Source organism: Rhinolophus hipposideros (genome assembly GCF_964194185.1).
Source record: "Rhinolophus hipposideros genome assembly, chromosome: 3".
Lineage (NCBI taxonomy): Eukaryota > Metazoa > Chordata > Mammalia > Chiroptera > Rhinolophidae > Rhinolophus > Rhinolophus hipposideros.
In genome coordinates, this window is record NC_138049.1 from 15115385 (window position 1) to 15136537 (window position 21153).

The 21153-nt window shown below is 34.8% G+C and overlaps 2 protein-coding genes across 5 annotated transcripts in view; one reads left to right on the forward strand and one right to left on the reverse strand.

Annotated features, from left to right (window-relative positions):
- Positions 1-2480, forward strand: part of LRP11 (LDL receptor related protein 11) — a 35066-nt gene extending 32586 nt beyond the window's left edge. Inside the window, exon 7 of the mRNA XM_081031592.1 lies at positions 553-2480. Within this exon, the coding sequence (XP_080887718.1) occupies positions 553-707 (155 nt within the window). The 3' untranslated portion in view covers positions 708-2480. The remainder of the gene's footprint in view (positions 1-552) is intronic.
- A 2579-nt stretch (positions 2481-5059) lies between these two features.
- The window catches only part of PCMT1 (protein-L-isoaspartate (D-aspartate) O-methyltransferase), a gene marked incomplete at its 3' end in the record, with an annotated part of 44513 nt that continues 28419 nt past the window's right edge, over positions 5060-21153 (reverse strand). The window contains exons 5-9 of one of the 4 annotated variants that reach the window (XM_081031649.1): positions 20665-20785; positions 18705-18790; positions 15564-15733; positions 6372-6454; positions 5060-5871 (exon numbers count right to left, since the gene is read on the reverse strand). In XM_081031649.1, coding sequence (XP_080887775.1) covers positions 6385-6454; positions 15564-15733; positions 18705-18790; positions 20665-20785 — 447 coding nt within the window. Of the gene's footprint in view, positions 5872-6371; positions 6455-15516; positions 15734-18700; positions 18791-20664; positions 20786-21153 lie in introns of those variants that run through there. The other 3 variants (XM_081031650.1, XM_081031651.1, XM_081031652.1) reach the window with 3 other exon arrangements.

Here is a 21153-nt window from a genome sequence, read left to right on the forward strand (position 1 = left end):
ACCCTTAGCCAAAATTACACCAGCATATTTTGAAGTTACTTTCCAACAATGGATTTAGAAAAGGAAATAAATTTCTTAAAGCTCTAATCAAAACCAGAAGTCAGGAGTTACTCTATGCTTATTTTAAGAGAATGATCATGTGTGAGTCCATAAACAAAATCTAGGACAATGAAAACATTTCCTGTGGCCACAGCATCTTTACAGTTGCCTGTTTAGAGTCCCCATGACAGTGGATATAAGGGTGAGCTGGCTACAACCTGTGGACCTACCGATGGTCTCCGTAATTAATTGTAGGAACCTGGTAGAGAATTTGGTTTTAAAGAAGTTTGGGTTTGAGAGTTAGATCTGCCATTGACAGGCTATCGGCTCTTAAACTGATTACTTAATCTCTGTGCACCTCGGTTAATCTGAAAAATGGTGCTAACACAAGTATCTCCTCGAGAGAGCTCTGCGTGAGATGAAAGAGCATGCAAAGTCGTACCGTCTGGCGGATTGCAGCTGCTGTTGTTATTAACCACTGACCTACCCGCTTCACGCCTTCCCTTTGCACAGGTGCAGTGCTGCCCCTGGCACTGGGTTTGGCCATCACTGCGTTGCTGCTGCTCATGGTTGCTTGCCGACTACGCCTGGTGAAACAGAAACTGAAGAAAGCTCGTCCCATTACATCTGAGGAATCTGACTACCTCATCAATGGGATGTACCTATAATAAGTGTCACTTAAATAGCTGGGTGGGGCAAGGACCCGTTCCATTTAAAATGATACATATATTGGTTTCAGGATGTTTGTTAACTTGTTTTTCACTGGGCTAAGAAAACTACTGAAAATCCAGAAGATTCTACAATCCCCAAACTTTGTTCTTATTTATTGTAATTTTCCTTGGGAAATACGTGAAATATTTTGAAATTTAGAGTCTATATGGTTAAAGATTTTACAAATGTAATTCTGATTTACCTACGCTGTCCCTGAAAATAGAAATATGTAGCTAGCCAAGGCAGAAAATTCAGATTCTCAAGAGGTGGCCTTAGAATGGCAGTGCTAATAACCCTGTACTTTTTGGAAGCCCCGCGTTGCCTCTGGCAACCTGTATCACCGCGTGCACCGCCTGGGTCTGTGGCCTTTCTATTCCTCACTTTAAGCTTCCAAAGCTCTGCTTGTCCTTCTCCCCTTCAAACCTGTTTCTGAGAATCCATCTCAAGTGAGTTTATACTTTGATGAGATGTTACCTATGGCAGGAATATGTAAACTGTAAACCTGACGAACAGGTCAGTGATGTGTCAGGCGAGGTGAATGTGTGTTCTTCCAATGCCTCTGACATCGTGCGATGCAGGTGGCTGCCTCCTTAGGCTGACCTTTGGGAGAAAAAACTCAGACTGGATTACAAATACCATTTTTCCCCGAAAATAAGACCTAGCTGGACCATCAGCTCTAATGCATCTTTTGGAGCAAAAATTAATAGGTCTTATTTTCGGGGAAACACAGTAGCTCTAACATGGTCATAAAATGATATGAGAAGTCAAGGTGGAAGAAGAGACCCTGGCAGGTCAAAATTGTAACAGAAACTCAGCTTGAGGGCAAAGTGAGCAAAGAGGAGGATTAGTCCTTTCTTGTACCTACTCAACACTGCTTGATGGTCTAGAACACAGCAGCTCATTTTCAGTCACTAGGTTTCAACATTAGTATGTGTTGAGGGAAGAGAAAAATGCATTTAAATTGAAAAGCAGAACCTGGAGTTGATTTCTGGGTGTCGCTTTTATAAAAATGTCACATGTTTAAGTATCAGCAGGTTCTTTCGTCCAATGGAATGAGTTCTTCCCATTATTTAATGCTATAAAATGTTATGTGCCATTAGCTAATGCTAGGCTATGTATTCCCAGAGTACAAAGCAGTTTTGCACAAATTTATCTTTACAGAAAACAGGCATCTAGCTTAGCATCTCTTCTAATCCATAGGATTGTAAAGGCAAATTATTTGCATCACCAGTCATTGCCAGGATTACACATTTTCTAGAAAACACTCTAGAACACATTATGTTCACACTGAACCTGAAACAGATTGTTCGTTTATCAAAAAGCTTAATTTAAGTTGGAGATGTAACAGAATACATTAACAAATGGAAAGTTATTTCTAGTAAAATGAAATTGATTTTTATTTTCTGAAAACTTCAAGCATTTTGTTGAATGTTTAGAATTGAGCAAAATTTTAAATTTCTCAAGGGCAGTTTAGAGAAATGACTGTGAATGAACTTCAGATGTTTGTACTCTGTATTGATGCTGTGCAGTTTGTTTTTCTATGGAGGGATGTCACCTAAGCCATACCCAATAAAAGAAAAACTGTTGAGGCATGTCTTTCAGCACATCTTTTATACATGAAGAAATTAAACAATTTAGGATTGCTATGGTGTTGAAATACTTCAGAAAAGATGTCCTATATCTATGTGTACAATATTCCTTTAATAAATTGTATTTTATTCTTAAGCCTTCTTTACAACTTTTTAATATAATCATAAGGTGCTAATATTTATTGAGCTGTTACTGACCTGGCTTTAATCATCCCAACCCTATTGTACAAAGAGGGAAATTGATTAGAAGAGAATCACGGTCTATGAAATATTTATATTGTCGAAAGGATGAATGGGACTTTTTAAAGTCTCATTCTGTCACCTTACCTGTCGATTGCATGATTGAAGGAATTCTGCATCTAAGGCCAACTTAAAAGTAATTTTAAAGGGAAAGTTGTCCACAATTTACCTCTCAGACACATTCTTATGTTTCACATCTCGTTTCCTAAGAAACAGCCCACGTACCCTGTTTTCCCGAAAATAAGACCTAGCTGGACAATCAGCTCTAATGCGTCTTTTGGAGCAAAAATTAATATAAGACCCGGCCTTATATTAAAATAAGACTGGATATATATATATATATGTATATATATATATATATATATATATATATATATATATATATATTTTTTACTGGCACTGCATTTGAGCCATTCTTTAAGTACAATGGGGACAAAACACTTCCAGAAAAATGGTAGAACTTGAGGGAGGTAAAACTGAAATCCAATAAGAACTCATTTGTTTTACTGAATATAGTTCTTTAATAACACAGTAAGCTATAGGAAATGATTTATACCCTGCAAGAATTATGTTATTGGTGTTTTGAACCCCATTTAGAATATTTTTAAAATTACTCATGTTTATTTCATGTACAATACTAGTATTTAATTACCACAGGCAGAGTTCTTTTAGTACCATACCAAACTATTGGAAATTTATTAACATTTAGCTAAAAACTACAAACACCTACCTCTCTAATGAAACAAAATTAAGAAGCTTTATTTCTTGGCTGATAATCAGATGTTAAGAATAGCTTCAAAGAATTTGAGTATTAGGATATTACTAAAAAAATGTTATTCTATTTTAAAACACTGAATTTTTAAGATGCTTTAGTATAAGTACATTATCGTCCATTTAAAAAGCATAATCAATTTCATTTGAACAATGAGTTTCTTTAATTAAGGCAATGGGATTTTAAATATTTCCATGGACAATGTTAGTGTACTATTTCCCCCCAAATACCACTTTTTTTCTAATGTTACTAGTTGGGAAAAAGTTGAAACTCTCATTAGAAAGTGGAATTTAAGTTTTAATTCTTAATTGAGAGCTAGGTTGGGCCTTTAATAAAAGCAAATCTATAAAAACAAACACCTTATTGCAACAGGATCTCACTAGACTGAAACTGAAAGAAATTTTCATTGTTGCCCTTCATATTATGTAAAGGAATCACTTCTATTAATGAAAAATGAAATGCTAAAATACTTTAGAAATTATGAATAGTAAAGACTAAAGAGATTTCTTATCTCTGACCAAAACATACATAAATTCAACTCTTAAAGAGAAAAGCTCTTAGACCTAGTTAAAATTCATTATTTCCGTCTCTACCCATTTACTATGCCCCCTTAAAATCCATTCATATTTATTCAGTATTTAAAATATTTAACTCACCAACGTGTGAAATCCAAGAGCAATGCTTGGCATAGCACTTATCTATACCAATCAGGTGACACTTTATAAAGTGTCCCCTCAACCAGACTGCAAACTCCTTAAGAGTAAGGGCCTTTTTCTATCATCTCAAGACCTAATACAGGGATTCACATATAATAAAACATTGGTAATAGCTATGACAGATACACACTAGAGCATAAGTTTAAGAATTAAATCCTAAAGAACACTTAACCTTTGAAACTAACTTAAATGACACTGAGTCCTGGACCAAAAGGGTTCATGGCCTGGGTCCAGAAGCAATACCAACAGCAGCATCTGAAACCAATAATGAACTGAAACTGACAAGCTTTGGCCACCAACTAATGCTAGTTTCCTGTGCCTAAGACCTTGCCCAAGAGATACTAGTGAAAAGATGTACGCATAATTTTAAGCCATTTTTAAAGAAGTAATGTCTCAGGCTTCCGGAGGTGGGGGAGAGGTGTCTCACACTTCACTAAGGATCTCTGTGTTAGAATCATATACACTTATACACTAGAGGGAAAGGCTTTGCTGGGAGTGCTAGTCCTGCTAGCTCTAGAACTTATACTGCTTCAAGTTCTAGAATCCTGAGGAAAACTAAGATCTCACTGCAAAAGGTATAAAACCACAACCTTTAAACGAGATCTCAAAGTGCTACTACTACCTTCTTAGAAACTATTTATAGTCATTATGTGAATAAGTCCATGTGTAGGTGAGAGATGGGTTTTGGTAAATTTATCCTCAACTTGGCTCTCCCCTGACATCCAGTCAACTCATTCACTCACTCATTCAACATTTACGGTACATCTGCAAGAGGACAAGCTCTGTGTTAGGCAAAGAAAAATGATAAATGAGGTATCCTCGTCCTCACGAAGCAGAGTCGCATTCTACAAATCTACAGTTCAATTAATGCTCCCACCTACCCAGATTTCACAAAATGGGAACCATAGAAACAATTTTTTCTCCGTGATCTTGCTCAGCATTCTGTAGCTGGGGAACATGCCGTTCTTCCTTCTACATTCAAACACCACCAATGACTCTTTTGCTTTTAACTTTATTTGGCAAAGCAGCACTGCATAAACTGTTCAGTAACTAGGACACAGCTTACACAGCACGTGAAATTCATATACATTATCAGCAGCAAATTAGAAACAGAAGAAACAATATTGAGCTACAAGTCTCCTATAATTTTTAACGGGAGAAAGGAAGAACTATGTCAGTTATGTCCAATCTGAACAGCCGAGTGTTAAGGGACATCACCTGCCATCTTCTTAAGTTTTAATATTTACAAATGCTTAGTTTTAAGGTAAAAAGCAGCCGACTGTATCTACAACATGCTATTCTATGACACCACATCAAAAGCTTTAAAAAGGAAGCTCATCTCTATTTTCTTAGTAGCATCTAACAGACATCCAAAAATCAAAGAATCTTAACTTGTGAACGGTGGTATTAGCTGATGCACAAAAGCAATCTGATAAATTAATATTGGAACAGAATTAAGTGTCTAAGAAAAAAATAACCACTCCTCCAAATCAATTCACAAACTAAGTTTTCCATTTTGCAGAACCCCTTCATTTAATATTTTAAAGTAAAATGTGGGCAAGTTAAAGTCATAATACACAGATACATACTTTGTATTCTTTGTCTACCAATTTGGCTTCAGTGCCTTTTTGAAGAATTAGAAACCCTATAAAACCACACATTTTCATGCTGAAAAATAAAGTGTAACAAAGTCCAAAACAAGCTGTGATGCTGTTGGTTTTCAAAAAGGTTTGAGGACTGAGATGAGCAATCCACTGTAATTATTATATTCTGGTCAAGCTGACGTTGCTTTTACAGTTCATCCCTGGGGGGAAAAGAGAAATATATAATAAGTAGGAGTGACATACTACCAAATTTGGCTTTCTAATAGTTTAGATATAGCTATTAAATCAGTAAAAATACACTGACCCCCAAGCAATATTAAAAAAAAAAAAAGGAGCAAACAATCTCAAGTCCAAGCAAAAATGGAAATCAGCCATTTCAAACATCTCTCATGCTAATCCAGAATGAAGTATGAAAACCAAAGGAACTCAATTCTTTACTTTTTTATTCTACTGGTAACCTGCTTCCTTCAAGACCAAAAATTCAGAAAAATGATAACTTTTAGATCTAGGATCTTGCTAATACTATTTATTGTAAAATGACTTGAGTATTTAAGAGTTCAAATAATTTTTTACAGTTACATTCACAAATTTGGACAAAAATTTCGCCTTTCGCTTCGAGTATCTGTTAGCAATTGCTGAGTGGGTCAATCTCAACCCAAACTCTTTGGGAGAAAAAGCATCATCTGTAGGTACAATATACCTGTCAGCTGATTTCATAAGGCAGCTTTATCAGCTCCAAAAGAAACCATTCGCTCAGCCAGGTGGGGAGCACTGTACCAGCAACTGCCAGTGAGAGGAAGGAAGGAATAAAAATGCAATCTAAAATAAATGGTATGGTATATCAATTATACCTCAATCAAGCTGTTCAAAGTGAAAAAATAAAGCTACCAGAAAAGCCTAAAGCTTCATATCCGAGGGCAATCTGAGTGACAAAAACATTGTTAAACATTCAAGTACTTCAGAGGCAAAGAAGTTTGATATTTGCAACAAATCTCCAATGATTCAGGAAAAACATATCGTGTGTGTGTGTGTGTGTGTGTGTAAAGAGTGAGAAAGCAAATGAGGAAAAATGTTAGTAATTGGCAACTCTTCGTGAAGAGATTCAGGAGTTCTTTGTACTATTCTTGCAACCTGTCTCTAATAAAGTTTTTTAAACATTGTTTAAATAAATTTGAAAGGAAGGTAAATAAAGAGCAAACATTTCCCAGGTAAGTGGTGAATTAAGGGATTATCAGATATTTAAAAAAAACAAAAAAACTGAATTTCATAAATAGTGCAAGAAAATATTTTAAAAATTATTTCTCCCATAAGCTGCCTGTGTCATACAGTACTGGATTTCCTTTTAAACAATAAATTATCAGTCTAGTTCCTCTTAATACATTCTTTTAAGTAATTTAAGTACCGTAAGTCTCATAGAATGGCTTTTAATTAAAATCATGCAAGCATTGAAAATATTTATGAATACTTGCGAAGTGCTCTATTCATAAATTAACTTCACTTGTGTTTTTAAAAACATGAGTTTAAGATACTATTGCTTTTTAAATAATGTATCACATTTTATTTACCTGTTGCAAGGCATTAAGGACACCATAAACAAATATCCTCATTGCCCAACAACATAGTACAGCATTTCCAAATATCCTCGCCGTTTAAAAAAATTTTTTTTAAAGAAAAAGGATAAAAACTCTCAACCAACTGGGTATAGAGGAAACGTACCTCAACATAATAAAGGCCACATATGACAAGCCCACAGCTAACATCACACTCAATGGTGAAAAGCTGAAAGCTTTTCCTGTAAGATCAGGAACAAGACAAGGTTGCCCACTCTCGCCACTGTTATTCAACATAGCACTGGAAGTCCTCGCCAGAGCAATTAGGCAAGAAAAAGAAATAAAAGGCATCAAAATCGGAAAGGAAAAAGTAAAACTGTCCCTTTTTGCAGATGACATGATGTTACATATAGAAAACCCTACAGCCTCCACCAAAAAAAAAAAAAAAATCATTAGGATAAACTAATTCAATGAAGTTTCAGCATACAAAATCAATATACAAAAATCAGTTGCATTTCTATATACTAATAATAAACTGTCAAAAAGAGAAATTAAGAACACAATCTATTTACAATTCAATCAAAAAGAATACAATACCTAGGAATAAATTTAACCAAAGAAGCAAAAGATCTGTGCACTGAACACTATAAGACAATAATGAAAGACATTGAAGAAGTCACAAATAAATGGAAAGATATTACATACTTACGGATTGGAAGAATTAATACTGTTAAAATATCCACACTACCCAAAGCAATCTACTGATTCAATACAATCCCCATCACAATTCCAATAGCATTTTTCTCAGAAATAAAACAAACACTCCTAAAATTTGTATAGAACCACAAGATCCCAAATAGCCAAAGCAATTATTAGGAAGAACAAAACTGGAGACATCACACTTCCTGATTTCAAACTATATTACAAAGCTGTAGTAATCAAAATAATACTGTATTAGCATAAAAAGACACATAGATCAATGGAACAGAATAGAGAGCTCAATTAATAAATTGAGCTCAATTAATAAACCCACACATATACGGTCAATTAATTAAAAAGCTAAGAACACACAATGGGGAAAGAATAGTGTCTTTAATAACTGAGAAACTGGACAGCCACATGCAAAAGAAGGAAACTGGACCCTTCTCTTACACCGTATACACAAAAAAAATCAACTCAAAGTGGATTACAGACTTGAACATAGGACAAGAAACCATAAAACTTTCTGTGGTAATCATTTTGCAATATAAACATATATCAAAGCACTATTTTGTACACTTAAAATACAACACTGTAAGTCAATTGTATCTCAATAAAACTGGAAAACTCATACTCTAAAAAATGTTTAATGATGTGAACTATGTTGATGACATTTTATGAAATGAAAAAAGATTAATATAGTGTTACTGTATGGTCTCAGGATTACAAAAGAGATGTATATAGATCTATGGATAAGAGTAAAAAAAGAAATGACCAAAATGTTAATAGTGGCTACCTCTAGGCCCTGGGATTATGAGTGACTTTTACTTTATTTCTGTACTTTTTTCTATTTTTATAATGCACATGCATTATTTTGGTGTCAGTAACAGTACTGTTAAAAACAGAAGGAAATGCACAGTACTAAAAAGAAGTTGAGTTTATTAACGTAAATTTTAACATTTGGCTACCAAGGAAAACCAAAACTTTGCTGCCAATGTATGGATAACCTTGTCACACCCTAATACTTCAATGTTCTGAATGTTCAAAATTCTGTATCATGTCTTGATCTGACTTAATTACAGAGGTAGATTATTTATAATAAAAAGTAGCATGTCCAAAATTTCTAGAAAGGCCATTTAAATTTGCCATACATGTGCTAAATATTTTCATTAGGTTAATAATTGTATACATTTATGATTTTGCTGTATAATAAACAATTATATATAATTTAATTATTAGGTTAATAACTCTAAGCTACTAACATTTAGTATTATATGTTCTTTACCAAGAACAAATGAAACAATTAAAATCCATGAATGTTTTCTAGTTAATGAGCTTTCCGAGGTAATAAAGGCCGTGTACAATTCACTTTGTACAAAACATTATGAGAGACATAAAAAGAATTCCAAAGCAGCAGAATAAATCCCTGCCTTTAAGGATACAAAACATGTCATAATGTTGAAACATATGTAAAGAAATTTAGAAGGGACAACATAGAACAATTTGGAACACATAATCACCTAGATGCCCTAGGATCTATCCTGTCAATCCTAGAAATGCCCAATTGATTCATAATATCCTTTTCATGCATGCATGGCACTTTAAAAAGACAATGCTAAACAAAGTGCATGTGGAATGAGAACCCTGAAACATTCCTCAGTTTCACAAACCACAGATAAACTTATTCCATCGACTCTTGTGGGTAGTAAAAACAAAACTTACCAGAAGATTAACAATATATTGATTTCTACATATATACTTATATAAAAATTTTTAAGATCTATAGTTTATGAAGCAACTAATACGACTATTATCCACATCCTTAGTCATGAACATAATACTATAGATTCTAGGTCAACGGCCTATATGTCTGGCACTCTCTCCTCCTTTATTAATCCACCATATTAGAAGTGACATTTTTCCAAATATAAGGAGACATGAGTCTACATTCAGATTTGGGGCTTTATTTGGCAGTAAAATTCAGCATACCCATTAGTTCCCTTTTTTTCCTATATAGTTTCTATCAGATCTCCTCAGCAAATACTGGGTCTCACGCTCCTAAAGCACTGCACCTAGCTCTGGATTCCTTAGTAACAGAAGGATGGAAAGTTGGTGAGAAATAAGGTTCCTAAGAAAGCACTACGATGAATTGTTAAATTAATCCTGAAGAAAACCTGAAAGAACAGAAACCATCTAGCCTGGCAAGAAACTAAGGAGCTTTTCCAATAATTCTCAAATGTGGGATGGGCACTTAGAAAATGGTGACTCTTTTCAACCACATTCCATCCTTACTTCCACTGCCTTAATTCAGGCCATCATTTCATCCCTGACTTGCTACAACCACCTTCTGTTACTGACTCTAGAGTTAGCTTTCTGAACTGTGATTCTAACCCCTTCACTGCCGGGCTTCAATACTTCAATTGCTCTCTACCACCCTCAAGGCAGCGTCTAAATACACTACTCTATGGGCAGACCTTGGAGACACTGTGGGTTCGGTTCAAGACCATTGCAATAAAGCGAATACTGCAATAAAGTGAGCCACACACATTTTTTGGTTTCCCAGTGCATATAATAATAGTTATGTTTATCATGCAATCTATGAAGTGTACAATAACAACATTATGTCTAAAACCACAGTGTACATACTTTAATTTAAAAATACCGTATTGCTAAGAAATGCTAACCGTCACTGAGCCTTTAGTGAGCCATAACTTTTTGTCTGGTAAAGGTTTTGCCTCAGTGTTGATGGTTGCTGACTGATCGGAGTGGTGGTCGTTGAAGGATGGGGCGGCTGTGGCAACTTTTTAAAATAAGATAACAACGAAGTTTGTCGCATCAATTGACTTCCTTTCACAAATGATTTCTCTGAAGCATGCGATGCCTTTTGATAGCATTTTATCCATAGAACATTTCAAAATTGGAGTCAATCCTCTTCAATCCTGCTACTACTCTATCAACTGAGTTTGTGTAATATTCTCAATCCTTTGTTGTCACTTCAACAATCTTTACAGCATCTTCACCAGGAGTAGATTCTATCTCAAGACACCACTTTCTTTGCCCATCCAGAAGAAGCAACTCCTTATCCATTTAAGTTTTATCATGAGATTGCAGCAATTCAGTCACATCTTCAGGCTCCACTTCTAATCCTACCGCGTTTCCCTGAAAATAAGACCTAGCCGGACAATCAGCTCTAATGCGTCTTTTGGAGCAAAAATTAATATAAGACCCAGTATTTATTATATATATATATAATATTATATTATATTATATTATATTATATATTATATTATACTATACTATATAAGACCTGGTCTTACAGTATAGTAAAATAAGACCGGGTCTTAATTTTTGCTCCAAAAGACGCATTAGAGCTGATTGTTCGGCTAGGTCTTATTTTCAGGAAAACATGGTAATTCTCTTGCTATTTCCATCACAGCTACAGTTACTTCCTCCACTGAAGTCTTGAACTCCCTCAAAGTCATCCGTGAGGGTTGGGAATCAACTTCTCCCAAATTACTGTTAATGTGGACATTTTGACCTCTTCATGAATCACGTTCTTAACAGCATCTAGAATGAATCCAATATATTTTGCCCAGATCCAGCAGAGGAATCACTATCTTATGGCAGCTATAGCCTTATTTCAACAAGACTTGAGAGTCAAAATTAATCCTTGTCCATAGGTTGCAGAATGGATGTTATGTTAGCAGACATGAAAACAATATTAATCTCATTGTACATTTCCATCAGAGCTCTTGGGTGACCAGAAGTATTGCCAATAAGAAGTAATATTTTCAATCTTTTTTCTGAGCAGCAGGTCTCAAAGGTGGGCTTAAAATATTCAGTAAACCATGTTGTACACAGATGTGCTTGTCATCCAGCCCGGAAGACAGTTACTCCTTTTATAGAGTACAGGCAGAGTAGATTTGGCGTGATTCTTAAGGGTCTAGGGTTTCGGATTGGTAAATGAGCACTGGATTCAAGTTAAAGTCACCAATGGCATTAGCCCCTAACAAGAAAGTCAGCCTGTCCTTGGAAGCTTTGAAGCCAGGCATTGACTTCTCCTCTCTAACTATGAAAGTTCATCTTCTTCCAATACAAGGCTGTTCTGTCTACATTGAAATCTGTTGTTTAGTGTAGCCACCTTAATTATCTTAGTTGTATCTTCTGGCTAACTTGCTGCAGCTTCTCCATCAGCACTTGCTGCTTCACCTTGCACTTTTACGTTATGGAGATGACTTCTTTCCTTAAACCTCCAGAACCAACCTCTGCTAGCTTCACACTTTCCTTCTGTAGCTTCACCTCTCTCAGCCTTCACAGAATAGAAGCAAGTTAGGCCTTCCTCTGGATTAGGCTTTGGCTTAAGGGAATGTTGTGGCTGGTTTGTTCTTTTATATAGACCACTAGAACTTTCTTCATGTCAGCAATAGGCTGTTTCACTTTATCATTCGTGTGTTCACTGGAGTAGCACTTTTAATTTCCTTCAAGAACTTTTCCTTTGCATTCACAACTTGGCTGACTGTTGGTGCAAGAGGCCTAGCTTTCAGCCTATCTCAGAGTTCGACATGCCTTCCTCACTGAGCTAAGTCATTTCTGTCTTTTGACTTAGAGACACATGATTCTTCTTTTCTCTTGAACACTCAGAGGCCACTGTAGGATTATTAACTGACCTAATATCAATATTGTTGTGTCTCAGGGAATAGGGAGGCTCAAGGAGAGGGAGAGAAACGGGGGAATAGCCAGTTGGTGGAGCAGTCAGAACACAAGCATTTAGTGATGAGGTTAACCATCTTATATGGGTATGGCTCAGGGCACCCCAAAACAAATAGCAACATCAAATATCACTGATCACAGATCACCGTAACAAATATAATAATGAAAAAGTTTGAAATATTGCAAGAATTATCAAAATGTGACACAGACACAAAGTGAGCAAATGCTGTTAGAAAAATGGCAAGGCACCAATAGACTTGCTCGACCCAGGGTTGCCACAAACGTTCAATTTGTTTTAAAAAAAAAATGCAGTATCTGTGAAGCATAATAAAGAAAATCACAATGAAACAAGGTGTGCCTGTAATTGCCTGTTTATCTTCGTCTTTAGATTTTTCTGGATCTCCCACATGACTAAGTTCCACAAGAAAGGTCAGTTTGTGTTCCTGGCCCTAGTACAGTGCCGGCACAGCAGGCACACACACCCTTATCGAATGAATGAATGTATTAAGAAGGACCTCACACTGACAAATATTTAACAAATTTAACAACAAATGACCCTGGGTGTCCCTGCTCCCTGGGTATGTCAACATCCTGTACTGGTTCCCAAAACCTTTCCCATATTTCTTTGAAGAGTCCCTTCATTAAAATCACTTTAAATTCCTAGCTGAATACTTTGTTTCCTGCCTGGAACCTGACTGATAGTTTATGAATACAAACAGATAGCAGATTAATGGTCGCTTTAATGTAAATTAAATGTTGATGTTTTATCCTCTCAAGCACCCTATTTTCTAGTAATTTTCAGTACAAAAAAAAATTTTTAATGTAGTTGTCTTTTACAATTTTGTTTCACCTTTACATTCTTAAAACTTACCTTCTTTAAAATTCAAGATTTACAATTTAGTAACTGATTATCTTTGTAGTGAGAACTACATCTTTGCATGCAGGAAAATGTACTTGAACAAATAGAAAATTTACAGTAGAAAAATAAGAAATTCCTCGTAGTACAAGAGAAAAGTTTCCAATGATGCATACATGCAAAATTGCTCAATGTTTTAAAAAGTTGAAGGCCAAAAAGAAAAACAAGTATTTATGCATTTAAACATTTGGTAATTGAATAATTATCCATAAATTTAAAAATTATTCTTTATTTAATAAAAATAGTTTAGTTTTATGAGGGGTGAACACAGGTGTTGTGGAAGCCTAAAGCTTATATAATTTTTGTGGAGGGCAGGACGTCTTCATGAAGAGAAAAAAAAGAAAAACTAAAAACAAGACTACTCATATAATATCAGGTATAGGTCAGGAAGGACCCTAAACAAGTAAGAGCCTTGAGGCTTAATTAAGTTTATTAGCTGCATGATAAATCCACCTTTGGTTATCAAAACATAATACCTTTTATCCTTCATTAAATTATAGGTAGAATGTTCAATACTAATATTTATTGTACATAAAAAGAGAAATTTAAAAGTTATAAGTGAAAATCTGAACTTTTGATATCAAACTTCAGTTATTTCAGTGATATGTTTGTCCCCACTTCTATAACAGCAATCATACAATTCTGCAGTGGTATAACCAGAGAAGCAAAGTGAAGGATGGTCATAATTAGCTGTTAATAACTATATCTGATTCTAACCGATAAGACTGATAGCTTTTTAAAAGTTTTTTAAAGAAGTGGCTGTGCTCCAGATTAGAATTCAAAGAAAACAGCTATAACTACATTAAGTGAAGAATAAAATGCAATTCCTCATAAGACATCCTAGATAAGAAATGGCCAATCAGAATTTAATTAGAAGGCTCATTATCATTTTTGCAATTAAACATTCATCAAAATGTTCCTTTCCTCTTTTCAGAAAACAAAATTGAGAGATCTTTTACACTTATAATCACCATGTTACTTATTAAGAAAATAATTGCCTTAAAATAAGCACTTCTGTCAAATAAAAATAGATTCTAAAACAAGGAAACTGTAAAGCCTTTTTTATTTTGGCATTTAATTTCATGGGATCTTAGCTAATGTCACTTTTACTTACTGACCGCACTCCTTCTCACAGGAGGAGTTGGGGAGGGAAAGGAGGAGAGGAAGAAGAGACATCTTTGCCTCAAACAAAGATTGTGATGATGCCGAGACGTACAACACAAGTGGGTATTGTCATGAGCCATGCTATGCTGAGGATTATGCTGCATGCTTTTGACCTTTGGGTGGGTTTGTGAGACCTGGGCACTCCTTTTGAGCTTACAGGATCCCCTCCACTATACAGGAATTTAGATCAAGTAGGTTAAAAATTGGCTGGCCTGTTCTATAGAATCGCCAGAAGTTTTTTTGTAGTAGTGGTCTGAAACAACAGCTAATGGAAAACAGGCACAGACTGTCAGAAAACTATGAACTTGACTGAAAGAGAGAAATCAAGCTCAGAGGAAGAATGTCCTCTCTGGGATTCTGATACCTTTGAAAACTGGGACAAAAGTATCTTTTCCCTTCTTTCTCTTTATAACAATGGTACAACAGAGAGTGAACAGGCAGGAAATGATGGCCCTTTCCCTTAAAACCAAAGCTTTTTTTCCATGACCACAGCAGCTGTAAAAATGATTTGTAAATATAGAAACGGAGTGGCTGACAATAAAATCTCTTTAGAGAGAGCACTGAACTGTGGCTGAAAGCCTCTTTTAAAAAAAGAAAAAAGAAAAAAGAAAAAACACCTTTGTGCCAACCAAGTCTCACCCTCCCTTCCCCAAAGATGTGAGTTAAACCAAAAGAAGGGCAGACCATGCAAAATTTTCTACACTTTTAATGTAGTGAATTTCTGGTGTTAAAATGGAGTAACATAGAGGTGACAACCAAAAAAGCAGCTCTTGTAGTCTAATGTCTTAAAATCCACACCCTTTCACCTTGCATGTGTGGAAGAAGAAAGAGCAGAAGGTAAAATCACTTCCACCTGGACCACTGCTTTTCTTTATCTGTTAAAGGCACGTATATCACTCCCATCAGAGGCTTCATTTTGACACTGCCATCCTGTAACTTGTCGTACTGCTCCAGCATCTGATTTCCACCTGCAGGACCCACTGGCAATATCAATCTTCCACCAGGCTTTAACTGGTCTATTAGCTAAAAAAACAAAACAAACAAAACACATACACACCAAGTTATAGATTTTATATTAAATTGAGATGTAAATGACATATAACAATGTATTAGTTTTAGGTACACAACGTGATTTACTATATGTGTATGTTGTGAAACGATGACCACATTTTAAGTTTAATGAACATCCATCACCACACAGTTACAATTATTTTTCTTGTGATGAGAACGTTCAAGATCTACTCTTAGAAACTTTCAAATATACAATATAGTATTGGTAACTATAGTCACCATGCCATATAGTATTTACTTTTTGATTTCAAATTATATGCTAGATGAGAACTGAGCTCTCTTACATATACATTCTGCTCCTTTCCCCCAGTCCAACCAATATCATAATTTTTTATTTAAACCATTTTCAGTTGTGACTGTGTAAATATAATTTGCAATTGAGCCAAGAGGTATCCAAAGATTGTTTCCTTTCTTATAAAATAGTTGTATCCCTGCAGTTCAAAATTGAAGTTTTTTCTTTTTCATTCACTTAATTTTCTTAGTAACTGTTTCTAAATGTTTGTACTCGCTAATAGCTGCTCAGTGAAATTTTTACACAATCAAACCTATCTAATCAGTGTTTTTTTGTTTTTTGGTAGATACTCTTCTAGTGCCTTCTTCCTGCTGCTCCAAATCTGGACTGGTTATTCTTCCCAGGCCAGCTGAGTGTCTTTCATCCTGGGACTTCTCTTTGCAATAATACTGGGAATTCTTATCACCTTTCTCCTGAACAAGATGTCCGACCTTCCCAGAGCCTGTGGCTTCCTAGCTTTGTTTTTTCCTATTGTCTCTCTCTTTCCTCATTTTTTGGTATTATTAAACCAATCCCTCCAGAAGTATTCTGTGAAAGAGTGCACAAAATATTTTAAAAGAGAGAGGCTGAGATTTGTACATCTACAACTATTTTTATTCTACATATTTGGCTGTATGTGTAGGTACAGAATCCAAGGATGGAAATCATTTTCAGTTCAGAATTATGATGTTCTGTTCCCCTGACTTGCTGTTTCTAATGCTGCTATTCTGCATTCTGATGCCTTTCTGATGACTAATCCTTAACAGATTATCCTTTTTGTTTTTCTGGAAACTTTTAGAATCTTCTTTTTATACTCAGTATTCTGAAATTTCATGATGACATTGTGGTTCTTTCTTAAAAAATTCATTGTACTGGATACTCAATAGATCTTTTCAAACTATAGAATCATGTCCTCAGTGCTTGGAAATTTTCTTACTTAGGATTTAAAGCTAAATTGTTCCGCATAAAGAATTTCAAGCAGTAGCTCCCCTTTTCAGACCCAGGCTTTCTCTCTGATATCCCAGGTCCTGATGCCTCCAATTCCTAACCCTTTTCAGAGGTCTGCAGAGCAAACTGCTTCTGCATTGATACTCGCCACTGTAGTCTCTCTGGTTCCACTTCCTCCACCCTCCTGGGTTCAGTTACTACTCCATTTGCTGTCTATCTTCCCACACTGTGGAATTCAGCATTCTAGGTATAATCTCTTTGATAATTGAATATAGAGTTTTTGTTTCTGTTTCTTGTTTTTCTAATTGTTTTGGGGTGACATCAAAAAGGAGGCATAAACATCTTTACTGTTAATCTTAAAACTGGAAAGCCCCTTCAGCATGTTTATCTTTAAATTTAATCAGATGTATAAAGACATCCATAATACTTCCAAGTGTTAATACATTTAAAATCATATTGAGCTAAATTTATTCCTAGGTATTTTATTTTTTTTGATGCAATGGTAAATGGGATTGTTTTCTTAATTTCTCTTTCTGATAGTTCATTATTGGTGTATAAAAATGCAAAAGATTTCTGAGTATTAATTTTGTATCCTACTACTTTACTAAATACATTTATCAGTTCTAAAAGTCCTACACATTTATCAGTTCTAAAAGTTTTTTGTTGAAATTGTTAGGATTCTCTATATATAGGATCATGTCATCTGCAAATAATGACAGTTTTATTTCTTCCTTTCCAATTTGGATGCCTTTTAGTTCTTTTTCTTGTCTATTGCTGTGGCTAAGACTTCCATTACTATGCTGAATAAAAGTGGTATAAGTGGACATCTTTGTTTTGTTCCTGATCTTAAGGAAAATGCTTTTAGCTTTTCACCACTGAGTATAATGTTAGCTGTGGGTTTGTCATATATGGCCAAAGCAACCGACAGATTCAATGCAATCCCTATCAAAATACCCATGACATTTTTCACAGAACTAGAATAATCCTAAAATTTATTTAGAACCACAAAAGACCCCAAACAGCCACAACCATCTTGAAAAAAAAGAACAAAGTTAGAGGTATCATGCAACCTGTTATCAAAATATACTACAAGGCTATAGTAATCAAAACAGCATGGTATTGGCATAAAAACAGACGCATAGATCAATGGAACAGAATAGCAAGCCCAGAAAGAAATCCACACCTATGTGGTCAATGAATCTATGACAACGGTGGCAAGAATATACAATGGGGTAAAGACAGTCTCTTCCAATAAATGATGTTAGGAAAACTGGACAGATACATGCAAAAAAATGAAACTAGTTCACTTTCTTACACCATATACAAGAATAAACTCAAAATGAATTAAAGACTTAAATGTAAGGCCTGAAACCATAAAATCCCCGGAAGGAAACATGGGCAGTAAACTCTCTGACATGGCTCTTAGTAATATTTTTTTGAATATGTCTCCTTGGGCAAAGGAAACAAAAAAATTCTTTGCTGGATCAAATACTGCTTCAAATAAGACAGCCATGAGTTGAGGTTTAGTAATCTTGATGTCATTTATACAACTATTTGCATATGAAAAAAATTACCTACTGACTAACTAAAATGCATGACATACGAGCCTGATTCTATTTTAAACATCATCTAGAAGTCATTTCTCTATAAATCTTTGCGAGTTTTAGTTGAATAAAGCACACAAACAGAAAAAAGCCAACTCACTGCCTGGGGCACAACGGGGGCTGCAGCTCCGACATGAATAGCATCATAAGGGGCTTCTTCAGCATGTCCCATTCTTCCATCCCCCACTGAAAGAAAAACAGTTATGCTTTAAAAACCTGTTCAGATAGAATTACCTAGTGTGAAGAACTATAGGAGGTTTACAGCAGGAAAAGGATATATTTTTTAAATCAACAATATGGTAGGACAACTGAGTATTCAAATGGAAAAAATACATACTTGGACCCCTACACCTCATACATATACAACAATCAACACCAGCAAGATCAAAGACCTAAATGTAAAGATCTATAATGATAAATCTTCTAAGAAATAATATAGAGACTATTTTCATGACTTCAGAATAGCCTTAAGCAGGACATAGAAAGCATTGGGAAAAAATGGTAAGTCTGGCTACATTAAAAATAAGACTTTCTTGGAGTTGTAAATGGATGTTAATGTTGATGAAAAATATGTTCTGTTATTAAAAATTTCCAGCTCACTTCCAGAAAAAAAGAATAAAATTATTTGTTCAATAAAAAAAAGATAAGACTTTCTATTTAACAAAAAAGAACCAATATGAGAGTGAAAAGGCATGACACAGAGTGAAGAACAGATTTATAATATGCATAAATAGACAAAGGGCTAGTCTCTAGAAGTCCTACACATCAAAGAAAAATATAAACAACTCAGTATCTGAGAAGCCATTTCACAAAAGAGGAAATACAAATGGCCAAATATATGAAAAAGTGTTCAACCTCATCGGTTAATAGAAAAATACAAAATTAAAACACAAAGAGATACTGTTACACACTCACTAAGTGAACAAAAAGACAAATCGAACAATACCAAGTGTTGGTAGAGATCTGCAGCAATAGGAACCCTATTGCATTGCTGATGGGAATGCAAATTGGTTCAATTGCATTAAAAAACGTTTTGCAGCGTCTGTGGTTACCCTCTGGCCCTACAATAACACGCCTGCAGAAACGAGTGCTTGTGTGATGAGTACATATATGAATCTGACCTTACAAACACATGTTCATAAGCAGCACTGTGATATCCTCAAATTACACACAGCCCAAAATACACATCTACAGTAGAATTAATAAACAAATTTTGGTGATATTCTTACAATGGAATGATATACAGCAATAAAAATGAACTACATGCAAAAAGATGGATGAACCTTACAAACATAATATTAAATGAAGTAATTCATCAGAGAATAGACACTGCATGATTCCATTTATCTAAAGTTCAAAATTAAATTAAACATTGTTTCGGATGTGCAATTTAGGTAGTAAACACACAGAAGTAATGATACTGGTTACCACTAGGAAGAAAGGAAATTTACGATGAGAAAAAAGCAAGCAGAGGACTTCCAACATACTAATAATGCTCCATTTCTTGATCAGTGTGGTGATAAAAAGGTATTTAAGCTTCACATTTATGTTTTACACATTTTTTTTTGGTTATTTTTCACAATACAAAATATGCTTATGCGGATTTATGTCCATTGTATACTGAGTGGAAAAAAGCAAACTACAAAATATGTATAGTACGAGTCAATTAAAAAAAAATTGTGTGTTAATTCATACATATATTTATATGTCTAGAAAACTTAAGTGGGAAAAGGAGGGGCTTTCTTTTTTTATCTTACATATCTTTGCACGGTTTAAATTTTTAATAATGAACTCTTATTGCTTTGGTATTTTTAAAAAGCAATGAAGAAAGAACTCAACATGCGCATTTTCTGAAATAGTTAACAGTCATGTCACCCATGGTTAAGGTAGAACTATTAATAGCATAACATTTTCAAATAACTGTTTTTCTCACCTAGTACTTAAAAGTGAACGTGTAAAAAATGCAGTAATTAGCTCTAAGTATCATTCAGCTTGCAGGGGGATCTTCTGAAAATAAAACCTCTCCAGAGAGAACGTTTTTTAAGTTTTCGGATACTCACCAACCAGCTGCACTCTCCCTGAAGACAAAAGTGTTGGATCGTCCTTTCTGACATTATTTATTGAGTCATCTACGAGCTCTTTAATGTGGTCAATTCCTATGACTTTCCCACTAGCTCCAACCTAGAAATGGAAGAATTCAATAGCTTATTGGTCTAAATTCATCTTTCTAAAGTGTTATTAAACTATTTTTTCCTAAAGTCATATTCTGCAATGAGAAATGAAGACAAATACACAGCTTAAGCCTACAATTAGATTGTTACTCAGTTTACTATAAATTATTTGCCAAATAATTTCTCAACTATAACCCTCGAATGTATTATACTTTCTCAACTATAACCCTCGAATGTATTTCAGTAATTAAAAAGCTAGAATAAATTTTAAAAACTTGTAATACTAAGAAAAATGCTATCATTCTTTGATTTCTAGTTTTTAAATCCAAGACACTGAAGCAGGAGTTAACTGCCAGTATTAAATGGTAGTCAGTACAA